The sequence below is a fragment of the Entelurus aequoreus genome, linkage group LG26 (assembly GCF_033978785.1).
Source record: "Entelurus aequoreus isolate RoL-2023_Sb linkage group LG26, RoL_Eaeq_v1.1, whole genome shotgun sequence".
Classification (NCBI taxonomy): domain Eukaryota; kingdom Metazoa; phylum Chordata; class Actinopteri; order Syngnathiformes; family Syngnathidae; genus Entelurus; species Entelurus aequoreus.
In genome coordinates this window covers 34,239,838-34,251,148 of record NC_084756.1, presented here as the reverse complement: position 1 = coordinate 34,251,148, position 11,311 = coordinate 34,239,838, and the positions used below count along the sequence as shown (strand labels likewise).

At 39.7% G+C, this 11,311-nt stretch overlaps 2 protein-coding genes across 2 annotated transcripts in view; both read right to left on the bottom strand.

Annotated features, from left to right (window-relative positions):
* Window positions 1–885: 885 nt before the first annotated feature.
* mustn1a (musculoskeletal, embryonic nuclear protein 1a) lies at window positions 886–6,813 on the bottom strand. The gene is made up of 3 exons (XM_062037841.1): window positions 6,683–6,813; window positions 6,495–6,618; window positions 886–1,300 (listed from the first exon to the last, which is right to left on the bottom strand). Exons 1-3 carry the CDS (start codon window positions 6,737–6,739, stop codon window positions 1,224–1,226), a joined length of 258 nt encoding a protein of 85 aa, XP_061893825.1. The 5' UTR covers window positions 6,740–6,813; the 3' UTR covers window positions 886–1,223.
* Window positions 6,814–9,729: 2,916 nt separating this feature from the next.
* Window positions 9,730–11,311, bottom strand: part of rft1 (RFT1 homolog) — a 34,893-nt gene continuing 33,311 nt past the window's right edge. The window contains exon 10 of the mRNA XM_062038293.1: window positions 9,730–11,311. This exon is cut by the window's right edge and continues 3,089 nt beyond it. The gene's annotated coding sequence lies outside the window, so the exon portion shown is untranslated.

Below are 11,311 nucleotides of genomic sequence, written 5' to 3'. Positions count from 1 at the left end.
TTACTGCTGTTACATAAAAATAGTTTATTAGTATTGTTTATTATTATATATATATACATATATATATATATATATATTGTTTATTATTATATATATATTATTATATATATATATAATAAATCATTGAACATTACGGCCCCCTGGTGTCTGTTGCCGTCATCTCCCTTAGTCAAACGCAACACACCCCCCAGCTACCCCCTAGCCCCCCACCTAACCCGGGCCACCTTAACCTCCTCATGCTCTCTCAGGGAGAGCATGTCCCAAATTCCAAGCTGCTGTTTTGAGGCATGTTAAAAAAAATAATGCACTTTGTGACTTCAATAATAATAATAATAATAATAATAATAATAAAGGTGCAAGCAGCGATGGACGGGACCGACTTTGAGGGCTCATAAAATCCAAACCGGAGCAGTAAATTAAAACTCTTTCATCAACTTTTAATCAGAAGGGTTCAATCTCTCTCCTGTGCTAGTTTGAAGCCGACACGACAAACGCGCTCAGAGGAGATAATGTTTGAAAAAAGGTGACTGTTTATACTCAACTTTTGTTTTAAAGGGGGAATTGCAAACTTCCTGTTGATTTTTGCTGGGGGTTGTCGGCGTATGAAATCTAGGTCTAAGTGAGACCTACATAGAGGTTTTTGTTTCATGTCTCTTCGACATTCCTACTGGGAGTTACAGGCAGTTTTGTCTGTGTTTTGGGTTTTTTTTTTTTTTATTAGATCGCAATGTTCGCCAGTCCTGATGTGTGTGTCCAATTTGGTGAGTTTTGAAGCATGTTAAGGGGGTCAAATTACAGCTCAAAGTATAATAATAAAACGCTAGAAATACAATAGGGTCCTCTGTCCCTCAATATGGCAGTGCCATGTTGGCTTTTTTTTTCCATAACTTGAGTTGATTTATTTTGGAAAACCTCGTTACATTGTTTAATGCATCACAACAAAATTAGGCATAATAATGTGTTAATTCCACCACTGTATATATCGGTATCGCTTGATATCGGAATTGGTAATTAAGAGTTGGACAATATCGGCAAAAAAGCCATTATCGGACATCTCAACTTGACATCGTCATCATTGTCATGGGAGACGTTTTATTATTGTTGACATGTTTTCCTAATAGCACATCTGTGTTGTCCAGCCACAACACCAGCTCAGATATTATTGTGTGTATGAATATGAAAAAGAGTGAAAAAGTGCCTTGTCTTGGGAGGGAAAGTGACGTCTACTTCCTGGCTGAGTGCGTGTTTCCTCCTGACTTCATGCCGCCAAACACCGAGGGAGCGACTTCACCCCTTTTCTCTGTGGAGGACAAAACCATTTTTGTTACACTTTCTCTCTGAGACACCACACTTCCTGCTAGGCCTACAACACGCCACTAGAGGGCAGCACATTCCTGCTAGGCCTACAACACGCCACTAGAGGGCAGCATTCCTGCTAGGCCTACAACACGCCACTAGAGGGCAACACATTCCTGCTAGGCCTACAACACGCCACTAGAGGGCAGCATTCCTGCGAGGCCTACAACACGCCACTAGAGGGCAGCACATTCCTGCTAGGCCTACAACACGCCACTAGAGGGCAGCACATTCCTGCTAGGCCTACAACACGCCACTAGAGGGCAGCATTCCTGCTAGGCCTACAACATGCCACTAGAGGGCAGCATTCCTGCTAGGCCTACAACACGCCACTAGAGGGCAGCATTCCTGCTAGGCCTACAACACGCCACTAGAGGGCAGCATTCCTGCTAGGCCTACAACACGCCACTAGAGGGCAGCATTCCTGCTAGGCCTACAACACGCCACTAGAGGGCAGCATTCCTGCTAGGCCTACAACATGCCACTAGAGGGCAGCATTCCTGCTAGGCCTACAACACGCCACTAGAGGGCAGCATTCCTGCTAGGCCTACAACATGCCACTAGAGGGCAGCATTCCTGCTAGGCCTACAACACGCCACTAGAGGGCAGCATTCCTGCTAGGCCTACAACACGCCACTAGAGGGCAGCATTCCTGCTAGGCCTACAACATGCCACTAGAGGGCAGCATTCCTGCTAGGCCTACAACACGCCACTAGGGGGCAGCATTCCTGCTATGCCTACAACACGCCACTAGGGGGCAGCATTCCTGCTAGGCCTACAACACGCCACTAGAGGGCAGCATTCCTGCTAGGCCTACAACACGCCACTAGGGGGCAACATTCCTGCTAGGCCTACAACACGCCACTAGAGGGCAGCATTCCTGCTAGGCCTACAACACGCCACTAGAGGGCAGCATTCCTGCTAGGCCTACAACACGCCACTAGGGGGCAGCATTCCTGCTAGGCCTACAACACACCACTAGAGGGCAGCATTCCTGCTCGGCCTACAACACGCCACTAGAGGGCAGCATTCCTGCTAGGCCTACAACACGCCACTAGGGGGCAGCATTCCTGCTAGGCCTACAACACGCCACTAGAGGGCAGCATTCCTGCTAGGCCTACAACACGCCACTAGAGGGCAGCATTCCTGCTAGGCCTACAACACGCCACTAGAGGGCCGCATTCCTGCTAGGCCTACAACACGCCACTAGGGGGCAGCATTCCTGCTCGGCCTACAACACGCCACTAGAGGGCAGCATTCCTGCTAGGCCTACAACACGCCACTAGAGGGCAGCATTCCTGCTAGGCCTACAACACGCCACTAGAGGGCAGCATTCCTGCTAGGCCTACAACACGCCACTAGGGGGCAGCATTCCTGCTAGGCTTACAACACGCCACTAGAGGGCAGCATTCCTTCTAGGCCTACAACACGCCACTAGAGGGCAGCATTCCTGCTAGGCCTACAACACGCCACTAGGGGGCAGCATTCCTTCTAGGCCTACAACACGCCACTAGAGGGCAGCATTCCTGCTAGGCCTACAACACGCCACTAGAGGGCAGCATTCCTGCTAGGCCTACAACACGCCACTAGGGGGCAGCATTGCTCTGCAAACACCTTGCTGGTAAATAAATACTTTATTACTATTTGTTGTATTCAGTGCTGGTTATTTTCTCTATACTATTTGTATTGTTCAAACATCACTCGCTCATTACAACCTTTTATGAGTTGGACTCTGTAACAAATGACTTCATTATTTCTTATGGGGATTTTTAATAAATGGTAAGCGGAAATACGACCACATTACTTCACTGGCTTCCTGTTCCACTCAGGATTGAATACAAAGTCTCCCTACTAACCCACCAGTGTCCCCCTCTACCTCAAAGAACTGCTCAGCCCCTAAATCCTCCACACGACACCCCCGCTCTGGACAGGCTAACCTCCTCTAACCTCAGGGGAACGCTCTCCCTGACCACCTGAGGGCACCACAGACTGTGAGTGCTTTTAAAAAAGGCTTAAAAAGCCTTCTTTTTAAAAAAAAAAATTTTTTTTAGACATATGTTCTAGCTGTTAGGCTGTTCTAGTTTTTATTTGTTTTACTATTTATTTTGGGGGCAGCTATTTGTGGTTCTGGCGTTGTTTTTTAAATGCACTGCAGCACTTTGAGGTTGTTTGTTCAATGTAAAGTGCTTTTACAAATAAAAACTATTATTAATATTATTATAATATGCAGATAAAATATGATACAGCATGAAACACAACAAATATGATGTATTAATTAATAAGAGTGGTAATGAATACATTTTTTTTAAGTGATACAACTTTAAATTGGATACGTCAGTGTTACAATGTTAATGTTGTTTACTATGAGGATTCTTAAAAATATATTAGTACATTTTAAAACTATACAAAACACATAAAATGTGTTCTTCCTTTGTCCTTATATCCTTAATGTCCTTATATGGAGTTCTTCCTTTGTCCTTATAGTCTTAACGTCCTTATATGGAGTTTTTCCTTTGTCCTTATATTCTTAAAGGCCTACTAAAAGCCACTACTACCGACCACGCAGTCTGATAGTTTATATATCAATGATGAAATCTTAACATTGCAACACATGCCAATACGGCCGGGTTAACTTATAAAGTGACATTTTAAATTCCGTGCTAAACTTCCGGTTGAAAACGTCTTTGGATGATGACGTATGCGCGTGACGTAACCAGTGAAACGGAAGTATCGGTACCCCATTGAATACAATACAAAATAGCTCTGTTTTCATCTCAAAATTCCACAGTATTCTGGACATCTGTGTTGGTGAATCTTTTGCAATTTGTTTAATGAACAATGAAGACTGCAAAGAAGAAAGTTGTAGGTGGGATCGGTGTATTAGCGGCGGACTACAGCAACACAACCAGGAAGACTTTGACTCGGATAGCAGACGCGCTAGCCGACGCTAGCCGCCGACCGCACGGATGATCGTGGTGAAGTCCTTTGTTCTTCCGTCGATCGCTAGAACGCAGGTGAGCACGGGTGTTGATGAGCAGATGAGGGCTGGCTGGCGTAGGTGGAGCGCTAATGTTTTTATCATAGCTCTGTGAGGTCCCGTTACTAAGTTAGCTTCAATAGCGTCGTTAGCAACAGCAGTTTTAAGCTTCGCCAAGCTGGAAAGCATTAACCGTGTAGTTACATGTCCACGGTTTAATAGTATTGTTGATCTTCTGTCTATCCTTCCAGTCAGGGGTTTATGTATTTTGTTTCTATCTGCATTTGAGCCCGATGCTATCACGTTAGCTCCCTAGCTAAGTTAGCTTCAATGGCGTCGTTAGCAACAGCATTTTTAAGCTTCACCAGGCTGGAAAGCATTAACCATGAATTTACATGTCCATGGTTTAATAGTATTGTTGATCTTCTGTCTATCCTTCCAGTCGGGTTTATTTCTTTTGTTTCTATCTGCAGTTAAGCACGATGCTACCACGTTAGCTCCGTAGCTAAAGTGTTTCGCCGATGTATTGTCGTGGAGATAAAAGTCACTGTGAATGTCCATTTCGCGTTCTCGACTCTCATTTTCAAGAGGATATAGTATCCGAGGTGGTTTCAAATACAAATCCGTGATCCACAATAGAAAAAGGAGAGAGTGTGGAATCCAATGAGCCAGCTTGTACCTAAGTTACGGTCAGAGCGAAAAAAGATACGTCCTGCACTGCATTCTAGTCTGTCACTCTAACGTTTCTCATCCACGAATCTTTCATCCTGGCTCAAATTAATGGGGTAATCGTCGCTTTCTCGGTCTGAATCGCTCTAGCTGCATTGAAAACAATAGGAAAATATGAGGAGGCTATCAACTGACTACGTCACGCTACTTCCGGTACAGGCAAGGCTTTTTTTTTATCAGAGACCAAAAGTTGCGAACTTTGTCGTCGTTGTTCTCTACTAAATCCTTTCAGCAAAAATATGGCAATATCGCGAAATGATCAAGTATGACACATAGAATGGATCTGCTATCCCCGTTTAAGCAAAAAATAATAATTTCAGTAGGCCTTTAATATAAGGAGTTCTTCCTTTGTCCTTATATTCTTAATGCCCTTATATGGAGTGCTTCCTTTGTACTTATATCCTTAATGTCCTTATATGGAGTTCTTCCTTTGTCCTTATATTCTTAATGCCCTTATATGAAGTGCTTCCTTTGTACTTATATCCTTAATGTCCTTATATGGAGTGCTTCCTTTGTCCTTATATTCTTAATGTCCTTATATGGAGTTCTTCCTTTGTCCTTATATTCTTAATGTCCTTATAGGGAGTGCTTCCTTTGTCCTTATAACTCCTTTATTCTGCACTCCATCCAGCTGTATAATCACTGGCCATACAGCAGTAAATGATGTCTATTAGCTGACACCTGACATGTTAGCTACCTCTCTTTGTTTATAATGTCTATTTTCTGCTGTATATACTCTCTATTTTATGCTGTCCTTTTTTTTTTTCTTTCTTGCTGCAGCTGATAAATATACTGTAATATTGCACATGGTAATTGTGATTTGTTATGTATTGTGTATATTATAAAATAATACATCAGCATATATTATATACTGTATATATAATATGTAAATATTACATATATGTTATATTTTATATTGCTACTATGGTACATTTTTAGTCCACTTTATAGATTTTGTTTTCGCCCCCTTTTTGTGCCCTTGTGTGCATTATCCTTTCCATCCTTACCCTTTCCATCCTTTGTAACTGAGCTACTGCGTGGAACAATTTCCCTTGTGGACCATTTAAGTTTGTCTAAGTCTAAGTCTAACTCTAATGTCCATATGGAGAGCTTCTTTGTCCCTATATCCTTAATGTCCTTATATGGAGTGTTTCCTTTGTCCTTATATCCTGAATGTCCTTATATGGAGTGTTTCCTTTGTCCCTATATCCTTAATGTCCTTATATGGAGTGTTTCCTTTGTCCTTATATCCTGAATGTCCTTATATGGAGTGGAAGCTTTCTCCAGCATAAACTAACTAATAATGTGAGTTTACTTTAAGTACATTTCTTTATCGGTTTTGCGCTTTCAGCCAACACCACTCTCTAATGTACCCTGTGAGAGTGTGTGTGTGTGTGTGTGTGTGTGTGTGTGTGTGTGTGTGTGTGCGTACCACACTCCTCCATGACTTGCAGTGTCTTGCTCTTTGGTCCGCTGCTCGCCACTTTCTTCTGGTCGTCAGTCAGGTGGTCTTCTCTCCCTGCGGGACGCTGCATTTCTTCTCCTTCCTTTGCAAGCTGCAAAAGAAAAAGAATGACTAACAAACTGGACTAGAGTGTTTAGCAAAGTGCTCTTACGTACTTGAGACATGTCGGACAAGCGCTCTCTGCTGTTTAGTCCTGGGTGCAGTCCCTTCATGCACACACGTCAGTCTCGAGAGGACAGGAAATGTTTTTAAAAAGACTAACAAATGATGTCATGTGTGTGTGTGTGTGTGTGTGTGTGTGTGTGTGTTCTTGTATTGCTACCCTTCTTGAGACATCAACAAGGAAAAGTAGCTTCAATATGAGGAGGTGTGAACAAGTGATGACATAAATCATGGTCCCGATAACATTGCATCTAATAGAGAGCCAAATACTAGAGTCCGTGAACATTGCTCCAAAGTCAGGATTTTTTTTGGTTGATTTAATGTGCATACAAAAGTAAACATTGACAGGTGCAAAGGCAGCAATATATGATAAAACAAGACGGCAGCTAAAGGACTTCCCCGAAAAAACCCGCCAGGTGAACAGCTGGTTTTACTGACGTAAGACAACCCGCGTCCCATATGTGACCATAGGATGAACAAATACACTACGCTACTAAGACTATAGTGGCCATTAACAGTTAGCTTCTACATCTGGGTCGCCCCAAAGTGCGGCACAGGGGCCCATCTGTGGTCCCTGACTCCTTTGCCATCGGCCTTAAGCACATTACAAAAAAACAAAAAATAGAGAATGTCTCATTTGCACCCCTGGTGGTGAAATCTATCAAAATGAGGGTGGTCCCAAAAAGGAGGGATTTTTCAAATTGACTGTGTCGCTTTTAAAAGTGCGCCCCCTCTGGCCAACATATGAAATAACAAGTGTGTGTAAAAATTTGAAGTGCTCTCTCTCTGGCCAACATATGTAATAACAAGTGTGCGTAAGAAATTGAAGTGCGCCCCCTTTGGCCAAAATGTATTAAAAAATAAAATAAATATGTATGTAGGGACATAACTTGAAGTAATTAATGATGATTAAAAACCAATTAAAAACAAAAAAATGTAAATCAAATAATTAACTAAAAGCAGTCTTTTTCTCACAATGTGTCGACTTTTTTCTTATAAAATTGGGAACAATTTCTTATATTCTTTCTGTTTCTGTAGTATTGCAATATTTACTTGTAAAATTAATACTTTATGTAAAATTATTACTTTTTAATGCAAAATGATTACTTTTTAATGCAAAATGGTGAAATTTGTCATTTAAAATTCTGACCTTTATCACAATATTTAAAACATTTTTTGGTTGTTCTTGTAAAATAGTGACATTTTTTGAGTAAAACTATGACTTTTGTAATCATTTTGCCAAGTAAAATTCCGATTATTATTATAATATTGCCCACATTTTAAAGTTTTCTTATAAAATTGTGACTTTTGTCAAGTAAAATTAGGACTCTTTTCATAAAATTGACAACATTTTAAGCTTTCCTTGTAAAATTGTGACTGTTATTGAGTAAAATTCCAACTTTTATCATAATATTGCACAAATGTTCAGTTTGTCTTGTAAAATTTTGACTTGCGTTGACTAAAATGACAACTTTTAAGTTTTTCTTGTGAAATTCCAACAAATTTTTCACAACAAGCGTTTTTATATATGCATAGTATGTATATATTATTAATGTTGTAAATACACATCTTTATATATCTAGAAAGGCTGGTCCTAAAGAGGTAGGCATTTTTCAGAGGTCTCAAGAAGTGTGAAGTGTGAAGTGAATTATATTTATATAGCGCTTTTCTCTAGTGACTCAAAGCGCTTTACATAGTGAAAACCCAATATCTAAGTTACATTTAAACCAGTGTGGGTGGCACTGAGAGCAGGTGGGTAAAGTGTCTTGCCCAAGGACACAACGGCAGTGACTAGGATGGCGGAAGCGGGGATCGAACCTGCAACCCTCAGGTTGATGGCACGGCCACTCTACCAACCGAGCTATACCGGTAACTAAGGTAACAAATACAAGTGTGTGTGTGTGTGTGTCTGTGCGCGCGTGCATGTGTGTGTACAAATGAATCCCAGCTTTTCACAAGCTATTCCAAATAAGCTTACAAATATTTCAAGTCAAATAAATTCAAGTAGAAACATTACAAGTAAAATAACCCCAAAACAATGTTGTTAAGGTGAAAGTAAGGAGACATTTTTTAAAACATTTTTTTAGCTTGTACTTGTAAAAATGCGTCCCAACATGCACCCCTACCTGCGGTATTATTTTGCCTAACAATACACCACATATCAAATGTAAGTCGTGTGGACTTGAGATCAAGGCGCTCCACAACTTTAGGGTGTTTAGCCAAATTTGTAGGCGCCTTTCAGGACCTGACAAGCACAGAGAAGTGTGTAAAGTTGGAGTAAGATTGGTTGGACAAAAAGATGGCCGCCCGACCTAGCAGCTGATTGGCTGTTGACTTGTGAAGGATAAAACTTTGTGTTACATTTTTTTTTATACCAGAACACACGTCTTTTACAAATCAAAGGTAAGGAGAATACGAGAAAAACATTCAATTATGCGTAAAAGTTAGACGTTTTGTTCGAAAACTAACACAAATATAAACGCAACACTTTTCTTTTGCTCCCATTTTTCAAAGATCTAAGACTTTTATTATATACACAAAGTACCTATTCCTCTCGAATATAATCTGTCTAAATCTGTGTTAGTGAGCATTTTCTATTTGCTAAGACACACCTGTGCAATAATCACGCTGTTTAATCGGCATCTTCTATGCCATATGCTATACCACGCCATATGCTATACCATGAGGTGGATTTGATTATTTTAGAAATGCTCACTAACACAGATTTAGACAGATTTGTGAAAAATATTTGAGAAGAATAGGTCTTTTGTGTGTATATAGTAAAAGTTTTAGTTCAACTCGTAAAAAATGGGAGCAAAAACAAAGGTTTTACGTTCATATTTTTTTTCAGAGTACTTAAAAAAAAGAGATAAGAATTGGAAAATCCTTCCACTAATTAATTTTTATCAAAGGTTAGGTGAGCTGAAAAATAACAATAATAAAATGAAATAGTAATAATAATCACTATTCTTTGTAATCCTATTCTAAATTAATTAATCATTTTCAAAAATATGTTTAAAAAAATAAAAAATACAAAAAAGAATTACTTAAAAAACATAATTTAGAAAAATAATACAACTTTAAGGCCATCTGTGCACCAAAAGGAGCTTTTGTAACTTGTTTTGAAAATAGTTTATTAGCATTTGTATACCAAATAATACATTCTGAGAGTGGGTTTAGAACTAAACATCGTGTGGAATCCAGAATTGATTCAGAATCGAATCGTCACCCCCGAGAATCGGAATGTAACCGTGACTTGTTGTAATATTCACACTCCAGCAAATAGTAGCGGCAGCACAAAAACAAAGAACAAAAGTCACTCGATTCACACTGAGGCGTGTCATTCGGACCATACAATATTTGCTTTATAAAACAGGAGTTCAGAACATTCGGACAGCGATTCTCCCAACCAATATAATAGTCAAAATAGACATTAAGTGGGAACTATACCATGATACATAATCTTATATACATTATGATAAACTCATGGACTAGCTTGAATGCTAACATGAAAACAAGAGCCATTAATGCCTTTCCTCGTTAAGGAACAACACACCCAATCTAAACTTATATGGACACATCACTAAGATATTCAGTTGTGTACATTGAACCTACACGGGGGGGGGGGGGGGGGGTTTAGGGTGCGTTCAAGGACCGCTGAAAGGAGTAGGACAACCAAGAGTAGAACGCCCACCAGAAATAATATATAATAATAATATATTTTATTTGCAACATATAGAATAGAATAGAATTGAATTGAAATAAATGTAAAAGTGCGTAAGCAATATCTAAAACAATAAAAGCGTAGCCATTAAAGCATAAAATACTAAAACAACACATAGTGAAGCATAAGAAACACAAAAAATGCAAAATAGTGCCTTTTCTGACTCTGTGTTTATTTATCTTAATTATTTAAAAATATCCAAGGATTTCAGTGCGTGTGTGAGTACTTTTTGAGCACATTCAATGCAATAATAATAACGACGGTGCGGATATGAAATCTTCAATCGTTACATCCCTAACTCTTGGCCGTTACTCCAGCAGCACTGAGAGCGGTCTCGGTCAAACTGCTTCGAGGTGATGTCATTAAAGGAAGTTATCATAATCAGCTCATTTTTTATTATTTCAATTAAAAAAAAATTGATTTTATTTTTAAAAAACAAAATTTTTTAAAAAGTTGTAAAAAAAAATTGGTACCATTGAGTCTGTATCGATTCCCAGGTACCGGGTTCAAATGTAAGAGGTACCCAGCCATAATGGTAGTTATGAAAAACACCAACCTTATTTACTATTAACCGTCTGGAAAGGACTTATGACGTAATTGTTTGGCCACAATAATTCATACCCAACCTTTCTTTGCCCCCAAATAAACAAATAATACTGTGTGACAATAACATGCTTGTTTTTTTGGCCTGGACACAGAATGATCAAATCTATGTGTGAAGGTTAAACTTCAGTAAAAATATCAACTCTTTGGTTTTGTGTTATTGTTAGTTATTGTGGAGGATGCATATATGTTTAAGAGTTCTTTCTTTTTACATAGCCATGTTTAGAGTAGCTAGTACTTTTCCTTTGTATATTCTACTAGTTTCTCTTGTGTTCAGAGGTCTGTTTTGTGTCTT

Coding starts and splice junctions, on each gene's coding strand:
- mustn1a (XM_062037841.1), bottom strand. CDS start 6,739: ATGAAGGGACTGCACCCAGGACTAAACAGCAGAGAGCGCTTGTCCGAC. Junction 6,619..6,682: donor GCTTGTCCGACATGTCTCAA/GTACGTAAGAGC, acceptor TTTCTTTTGCAG/CTTGCAAAGGAAGGAGAAGA. Junction 1,301..6,494: donor GCAAGTCATGGAGGAGTGTG/GTACGCACACAC, acceptor TGTCCTCCACAG/AGAAAAGGGGTGAAGTCGCT.